Source organism: Pangasianodon hypophthalmus, chromosome 5 (assembly GCF_027358585.1).
Source record: "Pangasianodon hypophthalmus isolate fPanHyp1 chromosome 5, fPanHyp1.pri, whole genome shotgun sequence".
Lineage (NCBI taxonomy): Eukaryota > Metazoa > Chordata > Actinopteri > Siluriformes > Pangasiidae > Pangasianodon > Pangasianodon hypophthalmus.
The window spans coordinates 28,544,128-28,564,729 of record NC_069714.1 but is presented as its reverse complement, the minus strand read 5'-3'; the positions used below and the strand labels follow the sequence as shown (position 1 = coordinate 28,564,729).

Sequence of the window (20,602 nt, the reverse complement as noted above, 5' to 3'; positions counted from 1 at the left end):
ACAGCAGATATATATATATATATATATATATATATATATATATATATATTATTTCTCCATTTTCATGTCAATTAATTCACATCTAATTCATCTTTTCCATAATTCAGCTTTATATTCTGATGTTATATCAGCTGTTACGCTGATAAATAATATATATTACTTTACTGGCATAGACACGAGTCAAAATACCTTTCACTTCTGCCATTGAGAAAGTCTTTTTTTGCCTTTCGCTGGTCATTACAGCTGTGTGTGTTTTACCTTTTATGGAATTTTGGGGGCGTCACCAAATGCAAATCAGCTGTGCCATGCACGCGCCTGGTGCTTCACAGCTGATTGGGGTTCATCACATGGGTACGAAGAAAATCAGCGTTTACAAAACCTTTTGTAAATCCAGAAAATGTTTTTAGTTCGGTTTGGTGTACGTAAACATTTCCACACAACTTGAGGCCCACTGTATCGGGAAAAATACTCTAATTTATCTCAAGAAAAAATACTCTCATTTCTCTAATTTATCTCAGGAAAAAAATAGTCTAATTTATCGCAGGATAAAAATACTCTCATTTATCTCAGGAAAAAAATACTCTTATTTATCTGAGGAAAAAATACTCACATTTATCTCATGAAAAAATCCTCTCATTTCTCTAATTATCTCAGGAAAAATACTCTCATTTATCTCAGGAAGAAGTACTCTCATTTATCACAGGAAATAATACTCTCATTTCTCTAATTATCTCAGGGAAAAAATACTCTCATTTATCTCAGAAAAAAAATACTCTCGTTTATCTCAGGAAAAAATACTCACATTTATCTCATGAAATAATACTCTAATTTCTCTAATTATCTCAGGAAAAATACTCTCATTTATCGCAGGAAATAATACTCTCATTTATCTCAGGAAAAAATACTTTCATTTCTCTCAGGAAGAAATACTCTCATGTATCTTGTCATGTCAGGAAAAAAATAGTCTTATTTCTCTCAGGACAAAAATACTCTCATTTCTCTTATTGTCGCAGGAAAAAAATACTCTAATTTCTCTCAGGAAAAAAATACTTTCATTATCTCAGGAAAAAAATACAAATTTCCCTCAGAAACAAATACATATTCATGCAGAAATAAAGCACTAAAGTGCAGAATTGTAGAAGTTTTGTTTGTTGTACCAAAAACCCACGGCTCTTTTTATTATCATGAGTAAGAAATATTGTATTACACAGTTAAAGGCGTCTATTTAATTGAAATCTAGAAATTTTCTCTTTTGTGGTTTTTTTTTTTTCCCCTTGAATGCAGCTCTAAGAACAATAGCATGTTGATTGTTGAATACACGCCCAAATCCTGTAAACTCTGACAGAACTGGTGTTATTTGTGATGTGTTTAGTTTTCCTTTGTGTACGTTACTCATGATCACGCCCTTGTGGAAGACAAATACACTTGAGTTTCTTTCATTCAGCCTCTGATTCACACATGTCCTGATCCATCTTTTCTCACGGTGTTAGATGACAAAGTTGGTGCAGATTTTCATCTGTGAAAAGTCGCCTTGGCCTCGTCTCATCCCTCCGCCATCTCACTTTCACTATCAGCTTCACTGCGCCCTTCCTGAAATGTGTCAGTGGTATTTTCATAATCCACGCTCTTTACAGGTAATGGCACGAGTCTGATCGTAACAGGTGGAGGTTTTTTTGCAGCATATGTTCTCACGTGCAGGTCCGTAGTGGCTGAGTGGCTTCTGATGAACAATACTGAAAGTGCCTGACACCACAGAGGCTGAAGCAGGCCGTCGAATTGGAAACACTTTTGGCTGACTCAACTGATTGGCGTTAGTGAGCCGGCAGAGGTTCATATGTGAATGAATGAAAGAAAGTGTATAGGTTAATAAATGACTCAACGCAAACAATGAATGAAGCTCCGTACTGATTCGTGGAACATGACATGTTCCTGGAGGCACTGGATCCTCCTCTTCTTCTTCCTCCTCCTCCTCTTCATCCTGCTGTACTGGCCCACACTGGAACGCTGTGCCGTTTGGGCTGGTGTGTCATCCTAGTGTGTGTGTGTGTGTGTAAGTGTGTGTGTGTGTGTGTGTATGGAGGCTCAGTGTCAGTGGAACTGAGACAATGATTCACCTCACACCTGCTCTGGCTAAGCAGAAAAAAAAACTCCCTCTGTTCCTTTCTGCTGTTCTGAGCGATTTTCCAGCTACTACGCGAGTGTGGGTGTTGTGTGTGATGTAGCCCATGTTCCTGTGGCTCGGGCTGTCAGAACTAATTTCACTATTAGAATACTACTCAAATTTTCATAATATTTACATATTAGATTGAAGCATTTACTGAAAAAATTTGAAGTGATTTTCCAATTTTCCGTGATAAGGTTTATGGCAGTTTTTTACGTTAATTTTTTTTTTGTTAATTAATCGTAAAAATTAATCATAACCACATAAGTAGTTAATTCACAACAAACAAACGTATTAGAGAGACTATAAATACACTCCCAAACATTATGGAATGCCATTTGAGACCAGTATTAAATACATAAATATAACTCTATTAATGAATTAATTAATAGCATCGTCCCTTTAAAGTCTATCAAATGTTTGTATTTTTTTGTTTGGTTGGTCGGGTTTTTTTTTTCTCGCATGGAGGACATGGAGTCGCACAGCATCTTAATTGGAGACATTGATTCTCTCGAAGATTGCAGTATTTTTTTAACGTAAGTGTAGTTGATGAGCGAGCTTATCCTTCCAACCTCACATTTGCATTTGAATGCGCATCAAATTAACGAAGAAAAAAAATGGTCTCGTTTTATTAATTTGACGACTCAAACTAGTGAATTGAAAGCGTGCTAAAGTAACCTACATCACACACACACACACACACACACACACTAATTACAATTAGTTAACCTGATTTAGTGGCTTCATTATATTCTGTGCACAATTAACTGTTGGCACAAGATATAAAAAAAATAATACTAATATACTAATATTATAATTATTATAAATTATAAAAATAGTAATTTTATAATTACAATTAGGATTCAATAATTAGACATGTATACTTAGGAAAAGACTCCTTTTAATGTTTGCCATATATCATCATATTAGTCTTTTTTAATTTTTCTTTTTTTCTTTTTTTTTTTTTTTCTTTTATCGCACATCCTGTTACATTTGACAGCAGAGAAAAAAAAAAAAACACAATTTCTTGATGGCAAAATGATGACAATTTTTTAGTCATCATTCTCTATCGAATATTACATATATATATATTGTTTTGTTTTGTTTTTCTACATTCCTGTGTGAGGATATGGTAAATGTTTTATGTCAATTCTGCAAAATATTGTGTCGGTGTCGCTGACGAGAAATCTTTAGTGAAGGAAATAAAAATCAGAAGTGCTTAAGTTTCTGATTAAATAATGATAATTCCCGCTTCGACTTTTCTGAAATGATATAATTTGTTCCATGGCACTGATTTTATGACTGGGCGTGTGACAGCGTGTGTGACTGCGTGGCGTATCTTACGCCAACCTCATGGAGAGACTAGGTTTTTATGTCGTGAGTGTATGTGTAGTGTTTTTATTTCTGTGTGGGATTATTATTCCATTCTGGGCTTTACTCTGCTTTTTTCTGCTGACCCATCTCAGACATATTGAGTTGCATCATCACGAGAACATGCCCACTCTCTCGGTTACTACCTCAAAGAGCGAAACTGCAGTTGTGCGTACAGTCTGAATGACTTGCGTCGTAGTATTACTAATAGACACATTTCTCTCCTTTGATGTCCTCTCTCTCTTTTAGTGGGTAAACCACACAAGTGTAACTACTGTGGGCGGAGCTACAAGCAGCGCACATCATTGGAGGAGCACAAAGAGAGGTGCCATAATTACTTGCAGAGTGGTGGCATGGACTCCGCCCCCAATCCGGGCCCGTATGCAGGTGAGTGGGTCAGGACTTACGTCCATCAGAATTTTGTGCAATTTTAGTAATTAGGGATGTCGCCAAGACAACCACTGTCAAGTCCAAAACCAGGACTAGTCAAGGAGTTTAAGGCCTAGTCAAGATCGAGTTCAAATGAAAGCAAAAAACGTTTCTCAAGGCCAACCCTTTACTACAGCTAGTCGGCCTCATTCACGCATTGTGTCTATGTTTTCTACGACAATTCTAGCCAAACATTATTTTTACAAACTCTCATCACGACCAAGACGATATTTATCAAGACCAATGCCCAAGACTGAGACAACTCCAAATACCAGTAATTCTGAGAGGAGTCCGCATCAATACAGAAAACATCTCAAGACCGAACTTGAGTCCTACAGCCGTTGTATTTATTATTAATTAAATTACATTTAAAGTAGTTTCATAAAATAAACGCCGCCCACAACCCAGGTCCTCTGACCGGAGAGGGGGTCATAACCTCCATCCATGCATTCAGTATTGAATGTTTAAACCGCAGTATGGGTAGAAATTTTGGTCAATCATTTTCTGGATTTTTGAATGTATAAAATTTCTTCTCTTATACTGAAGTAATAAAAATGTATAAATAAAAACTCAACAGTAATGAGTTGTTTCCTGATATACTATACAAATGTCAGTGTATGTGTCATTATGACATATGTGTAAATTTCCATTATACATCCTATAGACCACACGTACTGGTATGACATCACATTGTATTATTAAAATCTAATTATTTCTACCCTAATCTAATAATTTAAGACAAGAAACTACATATGAAACTTTTTTTTTAAAACATATGCCATTCACATTTTTTTGTAGTGGAAAATTTCATAAAGATATATCTATTTTTGCAAATGAGGATTCATCTAATTACATATGCAAGAGGTTACATACTTAAAAAAAGCAACAGTCTGGTCTTTAGATGATGTTGGAACTAATAAGTCTATAGATGGTATATATGGTTGATTGTGATGGCTAGAGACTGGGTCAGAGCATCTCCCAAACAGCAGGTCTTGTGGGGTGTTCCTGGTATGCAGTGGTTAGTACCTACCAAAAGTGGTCCAAGGAAGGACAACCAGTGAACCAACAACAGGGTCATGAGCACCCAAGGCTCACTGATGCACTTGAGGAGTGAAGGCTAGCCCATCTGGTCCAATTCCACGGAAGAGCTACTGTAGCACAAATTGCTGAAAATGTTAATGCTGGCTATGATAGAAAGGTGTCAGAACACACAATGCATCGCTAGCTTCAGAGCTAGCTGCATATGGGGCTGCGGAGCCGCAGACCTGTCAGAGTCCCCATGCTGACCTCTGTCCACTGCCAAAAGTGCCTACAATGGGCACAAGAGCATCAGAACTGGACCATGGAGCAATGGAAGAAGATGGCCTGGTCTGTTGAATCACGTTTTCTTTTACATCATGTGGATGGCCGGGTGTGTGTGCATCACTTACCTGGGGAACAAGTAGTGTGATGCACTGGGCAATGTTCTGCTGGGAAACTTTGGGTTCTGGCCTTCATGAGGATGTTACTTTGATACGTACCACCTACCTAAACATTGTTGTAGACCAAGTACACCCCTTCATGGCAACAGTATTCCCTAATGGCAGAGGTCTCTTTCAGCAGGATAATGCGTCCTGCCACACTGCAAAAATTGCTCAGGAATGGTTTGAGGAACATGATAAAGAGTTCAAGATGTTGACTTGGCCTCCAGATTCCCCAGATCTCAATCCAATTGAGCATCTGTGGGATGTGCTGGACAAACAAGTCTGATCTATGGAGGCCCCAACTTGCAACTTACAGGACTTAAAGGATCTGCTGCTAACGTCTTGGTGCCAGATACCACAGCGCACCTTCAGAGGTCTTGTGGAGTTCATATCTACATAACTAACTGTACATTTTTTGAAAAAGTTTCAATATAAAAAATAATACATGTTAAGAAAAACTGGGAAAGTGTGAGATATATTATCCATCCATCCATCCATCCATCTGTCCATCCATCCATCTTTACACCATTGAAGGTCATAAGAATCATGCCATTTTTTGGTGGTTCATGGCTTCCATCCAACCATCCATGTATCTGTCTGTCATCCATCCATAAATCCATAAATCCATCTATCCAGCCATCTGTCAATCCATTCATCTTTAGATTTATAAAGAAAAGTTAAAGCAATGCCAGTAGTTTTTTTTTTTACTGTAAAATTTTTACTACTCATTTAGCAATCTGAGCATTGAATAAATTAAATTCAGTGATTAAAATATGGATTATGTCAAAAAGACATCATCGATGGCAGTTTTTTTTTCCACTGAATTCATTGATCTGGACTGATTAAAGTCGTACAGTTGTCCATGTTGGTTAGTCTGTGTTACAAGCGCCGTCCTGTTTCACATAATATAACTGGGACAACTAAACCTCTGACCTCAATCTCTCTTTTGATAACGGTCACGAGCCTTTTTTTTTCATGACAGCGTCATACATCCCCCATCTTAGTTTGAGTCATGCTGTTGGTCGTAGACACCAACGTCAGGCAACATTAAGCAAATTGTATAGGACAACAAAACTCTTGATTCGATGCTTGAATGTTCTGTGACTGGTTTTGCATTGAGTGTCTTACTTGACACACTTATTGAACAAGGCAGGCACTGCAGTATCTCCTCTTCAGTTTCTCTTCTCCGATTTGGCGTAGCTTCCTAAGTTCAGTGGTAGTATCTTAGCGCATGAGGTTTATCTGAAGTGCTAATTGAAAACTTTACCCAATACCTCGTTTTGACCACTTGAAATATAGTCAGGTATGGCAATTTTTGAGAGTAAAGTAAACCCCGCCCCTAACCTACTTCAGGCAGGTGAATGGGTCAAAAATGGGTCACAACCTCAATACATCCGGCTTCTGTCATTTACATCTTCCACCAAGAATATTTCACATAGCGAGCTAATTCAATAAGCCACGCTTATTTCAACAAATCCAGCTAATTTTTACTAAATTAAGCTCCACAGTGGATGATAATCTTAATCCCTGCAACATGTGCTTTTGGACAAACCTGCACAGTATCAGGCTAGTGTTAAAGTTCAGCTTATTTTAGTTTGCTTCAAAAAATTGAAAGTAGTATGTATTAAATGGTCTGCCTGCATGATATTCCTAATTTTTCCACAGCAGAGGTTCCTAAAGAGCCGAGACCTATGGGAGAGGTACCCAGCATAGTGCCCTTCGAACGGCCGCCTGTCATCGAGAGACTGCAGGCCAACGTGGCCAAGAGGAAGAGCACCACGCCACAGAAATTTGTTGGTGAGTAACTGTTATCCAGTGAATAAACACTTACTGAGTTAATAACACGTGCATATTCATAATATGACAAAGGTTTGTGAGCAGTCACCTCACCAATGGAAATACTGTAGCCTTACTCAAAATGAGAACTGATTGCTAAATATAACCACAAATATTTCCTTTCGAGGCAGAGATCATAATGTCAGTAAAACGGGCGAAAAGCCAAAACAGGTTTCGTACTCTACTTGAAAATAGGTGCACATGCACTCCTTTTTTTTTTTGCTAAAATGGGTCTATAATTTTATATATATATATATATATATATATATATATATATATATATATATATATATATATATAATTTTTTTTTCTGCATTTTCTACTGCAATATTCTGTGTTGCCTTTTACAAAGCATACATAATGCAAATCCTTATGTAAAATGTTAGATGCAGTGTGGTTTCAGGGTGAAAGTGTTTGCTAAATCCAAACACTGCAGGAAAGCGAAAGAGAGAGAGCCTAATTTGCTACAGGCTGGAGATGTTTTTTCCCCTTGTGGTTTTTTTCACACCTGTAACTTTAACACCTCACCACATCCACGTTAGGCAGGGGTTAAATTCGCTCACCCGGCTCTTCACACGGGGCTTTCCAACTTTATTCAGAGCAAAAAAACATGAAAACATACAAGAATTATCTAAACTCGAAATATATCAGCTGCGTTTTGTTAGAAGTTTCCTTTCTAGCGTAAAATGGTGTTGAAGTGTGATTAGCGTAATTCTTTTTTTTTTAACAGGTTTTTGTAACGCTAATGAGATGAGTAATTAATTTCCTGGCTCTGCTTACAGCCAAGTTCAAGATTACTTAATTTCATAATTACCAATTGTATAATTTCCTTATTAATAACCATATAACCAGACCTTCATCTCAATTATGTAAAGAATAAACAAAACAAACGTTCCCGTGGGAAAAAGACTAACCAGTTATACAGTCCTGACACTGGAGACTCCTTCCATAATTGTTAAATAAACATCTCTGTACAGACCTTGTAGAAACGTAACATATCAGAATGAGTGCATTATTATAAATGTGTGATTTGCAGCGGCACTACTGTCAGAGCTGCTGTTATAGACCATTCATTAACACCTTCTGACCAATCAGAATCCAGAATTCAACAGCATTTATATTAATAGTAATATAATTGAAGTAGACGCACAAAACCCCTGAAGAACTCAACGTTCCTGATGACAGATGGGAGTGGAAATAAAAGATTGAGGAAGTGTACCAGGGACTAAAATCATTGTTTTGTGTCATATTTACAAAGACATTATTTTTAATCATTTTTAACACTTTTATTACTTGATTAATCTCAAAATAAAATGAATCGAGGTTAATCTCTGTAAAAATCACTGATGTAATGTGCAAATCCTGGACAGAATTTTTGTGACTTGGACAAGCTTCTATGACCTTGAGATGACCTTAAATATTTTCACACTTTCTTAATGTACAAAAAAAAAAAAAAGAATTCAGTGTTCGACTTAAGGCTTAAATACATGTAAATTTGGTTATTTTGAAACATAATTTTGCAATGCTATTTAATTACGAAATTGAACCAAGAATGTACGGTATACTGTTGTTGTTGTTGTTGTTGTTGTTGTTGTTGTTCTGCTTTAGTACACATTTAAAGAAGGTAATTTAGACCCGAACTGGATTTATAAAACAGTTTCAGTTCTGAAATCTGATCTGTTCAAAGCCGTTGTAAAACAGACACATGATGGTATCGCAGTGATTAAAATCTGTATTAATGTGCCAGGCATTAATGCAATAAGGCATTATTCATTGAACACTGGTGTGTTCCGCAGGAGAGAAGATGATGCGCTACTCCTACCCCGACCTGAACTTTGATGTTGGCCTCAAGTACGAGAAGGAAGCAGAGATGATGCAGGCTCACATGATGGACCAGGCACTCAGTAACTCCATCACTTATATAAACACCGATACTCTGCGTCCCATAATGTCTCACCCGCCGCTGCCCATGCCCGAGGTGGTGCCCATGGTGAACCCGCTGTTCCACTCCGTGTATCCCCTCGGCCCGCGCCTGGAGCGCCCGAGCAGCCGCGATTCTCTCCATCTGCCCCACCATCCCCACCACCAAGTGGAGTTTTCCCGCGCCAACGGTGCCATCGCACTGGCACGGCCCAAAACCTCCCAGTCGGTGCGAGGGGAGGTGCACGACGGGCGCGACCGCTCGCCCAGCAACAGCGGCCACGATTCAGCCGACTCGGCTCGCAGCAGCCCACGAGACAAACTGGTGAATCAGACGAGTGCCAGCGTCAGGGCAGCTCTGGCACGGCCGGACGAGAGCGGCCATCACCCAGGCGTCAGAGATGGGATCCGAGTGTTCGGTCCGGAAGGAAACGAGGTGCGGGTGTTCCAGTGCGAGCACTGCCGCGTGCTTTTTTTAGATCACGTCATGTACACCATCCACATGGGCTGCCACGGCTACAGAGACCCCCTCGAGTGTAACATCTGCGGCCACTGCTGCAAAGATCGCTACGAGTTCTCCTCGCACATCGTCCGCGGAGTGCACACCTTTCGTTAAGGAGACGCAAACTCTCCCCTGGGATCCGGGATCCTGGGCGGCGTTGGAGATGTCGAGCCGAGCAACGATATATAGCAAATACGTATATGAAGGTTTAAGTCCAGCAGGTTTTTATTTTGATTTTGAAGGCGATATATTTGGGAGAGGGTTTCAGTTTAAGTATGTAGATGATGTGAACAATGTGTTGAATTTTTTCTCCGCATAGACAGACACTCACTTATTTTCTTTTTTTTTTTTTTTTTTTTAATCTACTGCACCATCCAAAAAAACAGAGCAGCTATATTACCTTAAACGTCATGAAGGTTTTTTTTGTGTTTGTTTGATCTTTATTGAGTCTTTTCTTGCTGTCATTCCTGTCACAAAAGGACTTTTAGAGATTTTATAGATGTCGCCATATGAGAGTATCAGGAACAAAGTGCACTTGCACACAAGGGACCTTCAGGGGAATAGGGAAAAGACTAATAAATGTTAATCTTTTTTTTCTTTATTGTGCTGCTGTGTTTTCTCAGTGCCTTGCCGATGTTTTGACTGTTATGATTTAGAGCTTGCCTTTTCCCTCATCTTTTTAGGCCATGACATATTATTATAACCTTAGCATTAGAGGTTGGGGTTTTTTTTTTCTGTTTTTTTTTTTTTGTTTTTTTTCACTATGAGTATGTGCAGGATCACACTCTACCCCTCACGCTTGTGTACTACTCACTCTCCGTGCTGGCATTGTGATGTAGCTTTGTAGCCACATTAATAGACCATCAGGCAGCAATTTATGAAAACTTTTTTTTTCTTTCTTTCTTTCTTTCTTTCTTTTAAGCAGCATTCTGCACTGCAGCACACCTTAATGAGCCTCTTCATTGCAGCGGTAGCACGATGTCTTATCTGTTTGTCAGTGTAACTTCTCCTTCACTAACCCACTCACTCAACAGGTAACGATTACAGCTCGCACTTTATTACGCTGCTTTATTATGCTGGTTGTTACAAAAGCTCTAGTCTAGAGCGCTGGGTATTAGCTTGTTTTCTTACACCTCAGGTTAGAATTGACTTCTTACTTCAAGAAAAAAGTAGGTTCTCTACTTTTGTAGATTAAAGTGTAGTGGTGTTAAACCTAAATCTGATCCACCTGTTTGCGTGGACCTGAAATTGTACACCGGAAAAGCCTGTACTGCTGTAGATAAAACGTTAATATAACTAAGTTCACACAGCTTTTTTAGTTTTAGTTTATTATAATAGAGAACGTGCTCTGTTTGCATTTCTCTACAGAAATTATTCGATACTCAAAAATCTATTTTAAAAATGAAATCTATTAAATCCAATACTATTCTATATCATACCACAGCACTGTTAAATTCTCTAATCTGATTGGTCAGAAGGTTGATTCCTTTTCTATAACAGAAATTGCATGACAAATCAGTTTTATTATTATTCTTATTATTATTATTATTATTATTATTATTATTAATGGACTCATTCTAAGTCATTATCATTTCTATAGTAACAGCATACACAGGAGCTTGTGTTTACAGCGGAAGCTCCTCATACATAAATAAATTTTAAAAATGTGTAATTGTTGATATGGTAAAGTTTTCTGTGAGGCGAATGTGAGTTTATTTTTACATTTATGGAAGGAGTCTCTAGTGTCAGTACTTTAACTGTAACAGTCAAAGTATGTGAAGCTGAAACTTCTTTTGTAACATTTTGCAACACAGCGGTTTCTCAGTAACATGACAAGCTGTGTTTTTTTTTTTTGTCTTATTAACTTCAAGAGAGAAAAAAAGAGAAGCTGGGGAGGGAACAACTGTTTGTAGCTGCTATAACTTGTCTCGTAGACACGTCACGACATTAAACATAACTATGAACGGAAAGACAGTACATGTCATACTACAAAAAAATACATAATCATTAGCGCACTGCTGTGGTATGAGAGGAATAAAACACTTCAGGATGTGCTGTTGTAGGAAAATAATCAACTTCGGTTTGGCAACAGTTACTCCACCTCATCACACCACCTTGTCATTTACTATGTTCCTATAACAGCATGCCTCCAAGTGTTTTATTCCTTACTTCTTCCTCGTTTTTAATTCTTTAACAGTGACAATGCCAGTGTATTTAAAGTGAAAATTTGGACAGAATAATACAGCAGTGTTTCTGTTAAAACTCATTTAGGATTTTGCTTTCGCATTGCTGTTATACGTGTAGGAAAGTCAGCATAGCCGGGATATCTTGTACAGTTTCGATGGTCTGACACTTGTACCCTTATTGCTTCCTGTATCTTCAGTGCTTCGAAAACTCCTTCTCACTTTGGGGTGTTGTTCTTTTTGTTTTTTTTCCCTGTTTGCATGGTGATCAGTGTTAGCATTGTGTGCTTTCTGCGCTTTTCACATCACTCTCCTTTACTAAGTGGATTATGGGTAAAAACTGTGAATGATCTCGAGACCGTGAGTCGTAGCACTGCTCGAACACATACATTCCTTTTTACATAAAGCATTGTTACATGTAATGTGCAGTTATTTTTAGGAGTTTTGTGTGCCTTTTATTTTTGAACAAACACAAGTATTGAAAGTCAGTAATGAAATGACCAGTTGTATGTATTTTATTTGAATTTGTTTTAATCTTTTCTGTCCGAGTCTTTTTTTTTTTTTTTTTTTTTTTTTTTGTGCACTGTAGCTTTTTAAGTGGAAATTGTAGATTACTTGTAAAATGAGTCTGGAGATTCATTACATATCATGTCTTACAGTCTGGCTTATGTTTTAAAAAGTAAGGAAAAAAAAACAAAAGAACAAAAAAGGACAAAGAGGACCCAAAGAAGGAGGTGAAGGACGCATCGCCGTAAAGACTATGTTTACAGCCACAAGCACACGAGTGTTCATTATTAAATCTACACTTTGGGATCAGTGGAACGTACTTGAAGTTAAATCAGTGGCACTCAGAGTCTAGCTTGTTATTACATTCATGTGTACTGGGTTGATATTTTATCATTACTGTAAATATATATATTTTTGTGAAAGAAGTGTTTTTTTATTACTGTGGGCCTTACGATCAGCAAAAACGAGGCCTTGCAGTGTATTTTTATATATATAGTGACTATATGTATGAATGAAATGCAGTATATTTTGGTACAGAAGTTAAACCGGGTTTATCTTTTTTTTTTTTTTTTTCTGTGTGTCTTTAAACTTTTGGGCCTTCTCAGGTATTGTATTGCCAAGATGCCTATAGAAAAGCGGCATCTTAATGAACTGATACGGTAGAAAGTTATTTTCTAAGAGAAAAAGGAGGGTTTTTTTTTTTTTTTTTACAGAAATGAGATGTTAAGGTGTAAGATTGTTTGACCCTCTGAAGGAAAGTTGTAAGGTGTCGGATTTTAAAGCATGGAATTTTTCTGCATTAAATACCTTTAAACTCTGAGTGCGGTGTGGCGTCTGTGTGTCCTCTTCTCTTCTTTCCTCTTGTTTATACCTGGACATGTTTCAACATGACGATCATCAGTTACTATTGTGTGTGGTGTGGTGTGTGTGGGTGTGAATGTGGACCTATCTATCTATCTATCTATCTATCTATCTATCTATCTATCTTGCATCCCCAGTGCAAAAATAATGAAAATTAAACCTCTCGTTTGCAATTTAAAAGTAATACTAAAAATAACAAATGTCCTAAAGGGTATTCAAATTTTGCACTCAACTCTGGAGCTTGAAAATGAGATATGTGTTCTAAAAATACAATGCTACATAAACAATATAAAACCAAATGATTGAGTCGTTGATTGGCTGATTGATTCATTCATTGATCGAATCATTCACTGATTCATTGATTCATTGATTCATTGACTCATTGATTGACGTGCAGGGAGAGTGTAAATTAGAGCTTTTCTTACATTTCTTGGGCATAATATTACATTTTGATGGAGTAAATGTCATACCAAATAAAAGAAAGAAGTCTCAGGAAAATATTTCGTATTTATTATATCTTCATATCTTATTTCAGTAAGGAGTTTTAGACAGTTAAGTAGAGGGTGTGCACTTGTGACAGACGCAATTGTCATCAGAAGCAATGGCGCTGAATCAGGAAGAGTGGGTGGCATTGAGTGTGTGTGTGTGTGTGTGTGTGGATGTACTTCTCCGCCTAGTGTTAATCCATCCATGCATGTTCACCTAATATATATATATATATATATATATATATATATATATATATATATATATATACACATACATATATCATACCACAGCGATTTGCCAAAGATTACAATGTTTACTGTATTACTGAATGACGCATCTCACATGTTGTGGAACGTCTGGAAGATGTGTGAGCTTCTGACCAATCAGATTTGAGAATGAATGATTTCTGAGCAAGTCAATTTATATACCAAGGCACATTAGCACACTGACATGTGACAACTTGCCCCAAACTGACGTGTGCTAATGGTGGCTATATCTCAACGCTAATTTAACATAGAATTTCAGCTAAAGTATCAAAGACTCACTGTAAGAATACAATTTTGAGCATTCATACGTTACAAAATCTTATTACAGAAAAAGTGAAATTACTTTTTTTTTACTTTTGAAAGACAAAAATGAGAAATTAGACTGATTTAAGCCACACATGAGCAGGAAAATGTTCTCAGAACATCAGAAGTCACACAAAATAGCTATTTAATTTTTGAGCTAGCGCCTCTAGTGTTGGAGGTCTGAACAGTGTGACAATTTGTATACATGACAACTTATCCCGTTCTCCCCTAATTATTACCTCTAGGATTTTAGTCCCGTCTCAATCCCTCAAACAGGTCATTATATACTGTATGTGCACACGTCTGGAAAGATTTCTCCATATTTTAGGTTCTATAAAATGACCAGTAGAAACCACTCCCCTTCAACAAGCTCTTATAATAAAAATATTGTTAAATAGAGGTGTATTTAGTATGCAGGGGATTTTCAGCTTGATGACCACGTGTACACTGCGAAGACACGCCCATCTCTGAGACTTCACTTATCCTGTGCAACTTGATCATAATTACTACAGGCAACATTGTTTAACAGATATATGTCAGGACTCATGGTCCATGGTTTTACTTGAAATTACTTTACCATTTGTTGAATCTCTCCTGTCCAGCAGGGGTTTCGGGTCTCACTCGTTGTCATGGTTACTAAACCTTCTCACCTGGAGATCATTAATGCTTTGAGTATTTAAATGCTCTTCACCTCTGTGCTGCTTGTGAAGCATTGACAATGAGTCCAGACTTTAATCTGCATGAGAAGTGTGTGTGTATGTGGGTAAATTTGGGTTGTACATAATCACCTGAATCATTTTCAGCAGGTTTTGTCTGTGGAAAGACTCTCGGCATGACTCACTGGCTATGTTTACATGCACATCAAATTCCGTGTAAGGTCTATATCCGGGTTGCAGCCATATTCTGAATACGTACAGGCATCGGAATATTCCTGTATACATGGTCGTTGTAAGTATGCCTGGGTGGCCATTCCCAATGAACGAGCCTACAGCTAAGCATCTGTTAGCACCCACAATTCCTTGCAGATTGAGCACACGCATATATCTCCTTTTAGTGGATTTTCTGAATAAGGTGTTTACATGCAACAAATTTCCGATTAAAACGGGCGATTCCATGGAAATCAGAAGTTGGGGAATCAGAATATTGTCTTAATCTGAATCTGAAATCTTAATCTGCGTTTACATGACTCAGTACTAATTAGAATATTGCCAATTTCCGATTAACATTTGAATATTGATGTGTAAACATAGCCATGGATCCATCCTGGCTAGGGTTAGATTTCAGCCGTTTATTTTCACCCTGGGTCATTTTCTGGTTTATAAACGAGTAGCCCTACTTTAGCAGCAGCATTTTACTCTTTAACTAACTGGACACCTCTTTTAACCTCCCGAGTCCTCTCGATTACAATTAAACACCTAACACTATGTTTACACTAGAATGCAACAATCATTTCCTCTGCATGGGCACGAAAACAAAGCCCTGATTTCACTGCCAGCATCAAGCAACAAAGCGACATTTAAATCGAGATCTTCTCAATTCTATGGAAATTAGGTGTGATACTGCACCACATCTAAATTATTGGCTGAAATCATTCCTCAGATCCAATGACGCATGTCGTCTAATGTTTCTTCATTTGCACACTCGCAATTGTAGTTCCTACCTGCAGTTAGTTCCCATTTATTCTTTGTTGCTCAAAGATTAAAAAAAAAACTTTTCCTGTCATATACAACCTCTCATTAAATATGTAGACAGAGACTATGAAGTAATATGAAGCTTGGAAGGAAGTAGCAGAGATTGTTGGAGCCTTTGTGAGTGTTTGTGGCTAGTACAGTTAGCTAGCTTTGCTAAACTGTTAATGAAAACAGCACAAAGCTGAGCACATAACATAAATCAAACAAACAATTTTTACGCTCATGAGTGGGTTAGTTCATTTATGTTTGACTAGTTAGCTTTAGAAGCATTTTAAAAAAATGCTGGACAGTGCATGGTCACAAGAGACAAACTAGCAAACTAGCATCTTGATGCTTGCTAACCTGAACGTAGGGTAAGAATTTTTGGGACTATTCCGAGGACATTTGTGAGCTACAGACATTCCTAAATTAATTAAATACACCCCCTCAACTCAGCATTCGAGATGGTTTCCTCAACTCCGAGTTCAGGGAGTGACGTCAAATCAACATGTCTGCTCACAGCATCAAGAGTAAACACAGTCTCACTTCTTATCTTTATATGAGTTATACTGTATATACAAGTATTAGCGTTAGATCAATTGACATACAGACATTTTCTCTCGCTAAATCTATAACACTGACTCTACAGTTCACTGTTTTGAGGAGGAAAATATACATCACAGTTAGCTGCCTAGCTTATTGCTAACAAAAGACAAACATGGAGATGTACATGTTTTTTTTTTTTTTTGCTAAGGTTGAAAATGACATAATTCCAAGCTCCAACTTCGCACTTCAAAGTAAGTCAAATGCAGCATAAATGTTAGGGGAAAAAAGGTTCAATCTAGAACTCTAAAGGGTGCTTCAATTTTGTCCCTCTGTGGAAAATCTAAAGGTTCTTTATAAAACCATATAACAGAGGATTTGCTTATCAGAGCTTGTTCCAAGTAGGTTGTAGGAAGTCTTACCCATAATCTCACCTGGATACTGTAGATTCGTACCTAATAACTTTTGCGGTAATCATAAAACCTGTCCTGCACTCATCCCAGGACACATTCACAATCTGCTTACTCTGAACATGCTTTCGACACACTTAGCACCATTTGCCTTTACTCTTCTACACGTGTATACTGTGGCTATTAATTTCCCACCTCACGATGCTGATGCTTTCATTTTGGTTTATGCTTCTGTTTCCACCCTTGTCCTGTCATTGGTCTTTTCCTTAATGTGTGCACCTGTTCCTAGTTTAACCTTTGAATAGTTTGTCTTTTCTTATGCTCCTGCTTTTTGTTTTGTGCTGAATTCCCGTATAATGTACCAGCACATTTCTGAGCCTCTTGTTCCTTAGCTCCATGGAAATCCGGTTTCTATACTCGTCCCTGTTTTCTTTTTTGATTATGGATTGTTCTGAAGTTTCTGGTTATTGATCTACACTATGGATTATGAAGACTCGGTTTGGTTTACGTTTAATAAAGAACACTGAGAATACACACTTGGGCCCTGCCTCACCAGCCCATATGTTATAACTGTAATGATTTATAAACCACTGTATTGGGCTGTAAAGCTGCTTTGTGACAATGTGTATCATTGTGTGACATCAGTATGAGTTAGACTGAACATTAAGGAACCATTGAGGAACCATCTAGAAAGCTTTTTATTTCTACTAGCAAGAGCCTTGGAAAATGAATTATTTTTTATGATGCAAGAAGAACAACATTTCTTAAATTGATTTTCTTTGCATTAAGTGCTTAGGTTGCAGCAGCCCTTTAGATCTGATAACTGTAGCTTTCGTGCCATAACAACAACATCATGGTGACTTCCTTTGCTGACCTTTGCATGCTCTTCTGATCCCTACACCACACACAAATGCAAGATGATGGGTATCTCCTCGATCTGTGTGTTGTTTGTAAAGCTGGCATCCCCCTATACCCTCCATCAGATGGTATGATCTACTCTGAAGTGCTACCTGTGCTCTTTCTGAAGCCCCTTAGAGAAACCCGCATGCACAGCATTATGTAAAATGAGCATTGTTTTTGCATTAAAAGGGGTTGCGATGGTTAAGATAAGATGTGACTTGTGCAATTGTATCTCCTGCACTACTCTCTTTCTTGTTTTGTGAGCTTGCTTGAGACGTTCTTCTTTTGTTTTCTAGACTTAGCTGAGCTGATCGAGCATGCACATGACTCACATCCTGGCTGGTGAAGTTTATCTCTTTAACTGCCTCTTTTGCTTCACTTTGATTTTAGGAGGTCGACCCAAATGCTGGCTCTGCTCTGGTCTTGCAAAGCTGTCTAACACAGACTCACTGAGGTTTAAGACAGATTTAATTAAAACATTAATTCATCAACTTGGATTTGTCCCATGTTATGCTAATTATGTTAGAGCCACCAAAAAGCATGCACAAATATTTTTTTTAAAAAAAAAGTGATGTTAGCTAGAGAAAGCTAGAGACATGGGATGATGGCAAGAAAAAAAAAAGAGAAGGAGAAAGAGACATTCAGAAATGAGTCCATTCTCAGAAACAGGGCTAAATATAAAGTGACCTATACCCAAAACTTGACTTCACGACTCTCCTTCTGTGATAAATGTGACATGAGCCTCGAATGCCATGAAGAAGTCTCTTTTTTTTTTTTTTTTTTTGATAATTTCCTTATTCTAACCACTATCTTTCGGGCAACAAATGGGCAAAAAAGTTCTATCAACTTAATATTACTTTAATTGGACAGCGGATGCAGAGACGTTCTTATAAAGATGTTCATAAACCCTTCCCTGAAGGTTCTTGAAGCATGTATATTGTGTTTTTTTTTTTTTTTTGTTAAAAGCTATTGAAAAATAGCTATTGAGTCTAACTTAATAATTACTTTAGGGTCTGTCAAAGATTGCGTCAGCTTTTTGAAGAACCTGGTTACCAATTAAGAGATTCTTCAAAGCAAATTGTTCAGAATTGTTGAAAACAAATACTCGGTGTAACAGGAATGAAAAAAAGACCACTCTAAAGAACGTCACTGTTTCCTTCAGTTCGGAGTTTCATTATATTACGTCTCTGAATGTTTCCAAAGCATTGTATAACCCTGAATCTTCAAAGCAACATCTTTGCTTACCTTGAAAATAGTCTGCATTTCATAACAATGCTAACAAGAGGTGATCTGCATTGCACAGTTACTTTTTTTTTCCAGAGTTACACCTGATTCAGGTCACGAAGTCCTTGATCATTTGCCAATGAGTTCTGTCAGTTACAATAGAGTGCCATACAGGGCTGTGAGTTTATGCCTGAATTCATCAAACGGGGCAAGTTTCCTGCACAGGGGCATGCTCGTTTTTTACACGGCTGTTGCTCTGTTGTTTGTTATTTGGCACCAGAGATTTCTCCAGGACTATTGTGCAACTGCAAATGAGTCTTATTCCAGTTTTTCCTGTCTGGTGGCATGGGGGTTTGTCTCTTCTGGCCTTTTGAACCACTGGAGAGGACACACCCTGAAAAAGAAGCATGCTACCTCTTCATGCTGATTTGCCATGACCTGAAAAGCCTACTTGGTGAGAAAAATGGTACACAAAGAGGTAAAATCAAGGGATATGTGCTGGTGGGACTTTCAGGCCTATCCAGCATCACTAGTCCTGAACACAGACATGTCCCCTTTCACAAAGTCTCAGGAGAGCAAGGCCACTCCATCAAGTGGTGGTTTTAGCCAACAGCGTAATCCTACACAGATTCAGGAGATTTGGACAGAGTCATGTTGACAACAAAGCCTGGGAAAAACAAGATACAAAGGGTAGTGATGAGAAAAAGAGATAGATGTATTCAGAGATTAGTTTATTCTCCTAAGGAAGAGAGTGACCCTAATTCCAAGCTTGGTTTCACAGCTGTCCTTCTGGGGTAAAAGCATCATAAACCTCAACTGGTGTACCAACATCCTTATTTTTAAAGTGCTACCTCTTCCTGATGATTTGCCATGACATGAAAAGACAAATTGGTGACCAAAATGGTACATAAAGAGATAAAATAGTGGGATATGTAGTGTATTTTCAAGCCCCATCCAGCTCCAGCAGTGCAGGTGGCTTTTCATCATCCAACCACAGAAATGCCTCCGTCAGGAGAACAAGGCCAAGCCATCCAGAGGTGGAACAAGTCAACAGTAATCCTACACATGCTCAGGAGATCTGGATCAAAAATGACTGGTTTTCAGAAGATGTGTTCAGAAATTAGCCCATTCTCAGAACTAAAGCTAAATATAACATGACCTGTACCCCAAACCTGATAGCCACTTCTGACGTCAAGGCTCTCTTTTTGTATAAATATGTTATGAATCTTGACACGTGTGAAAAAGTTTTTTGTCAAAATTTTTGTCAACTTCTTTATTTTTTAATTATTTGTCAACTTCTTTATTTTTTGCTGTAACCTGAATAGTCAAACTGGTGCACTAAATGGCAGACAACGTGGTCAAATAGAGGTATATGTGGTCATGGTGGCACTTTCAGGCCCATCCAGCTCCACTTATTTGGGCAGCTTTTCCTCACCCGACCACGGAAATGTCCCCATTCACAAAGCCTCAGGAGAACAAGGCCCCTCCGTCCAGTGGAGGTGCGAGTCAACGGTGTGAGCCTGCACATGCACTGTGAACAAAAAAGAGATGTATTCACAGAGAT

General features: G+C 38.0%; 1 protein-coding gene across 4 annotated transcripts in view; it reads left to right on the top strand.

Moving 5' to 3' along the window:
* Positions 1-13,192, top strand: part of ikzf2 (IKAROS family zinc finger 2) — a 53,479-nt gene extending 40,287 nt beyond the window's left edge. For 3 of the 4 annotated variants that reach the window (XM_034304394.2, XM_034304393.2, XM_053234526.1), the window contains 3 exons: positions 3,782-3,919; positions 7,090-7,221; positions 9,057-13,192. In XM_034304394.2, coding sequence (XP_034160285.1) covers positions 3,782-3,919; positions 7,090-7,221; positions 9,057-9,796 — 1,010 coding nt within the window. In that variant the 3' untranslated portion in view covers positions 9,797-13,192. The remainder of the gene's footprint in view (positions 1-3,781; positions 3,920-7,089; positions 7,222-9,056) is intronic. The other variant, XM_053234527.1, reaches the window with a different exon arrangement.
* The last annotated feature ends 7,410 nt before the right edge of the window (positions 13,193-20,602 follow it).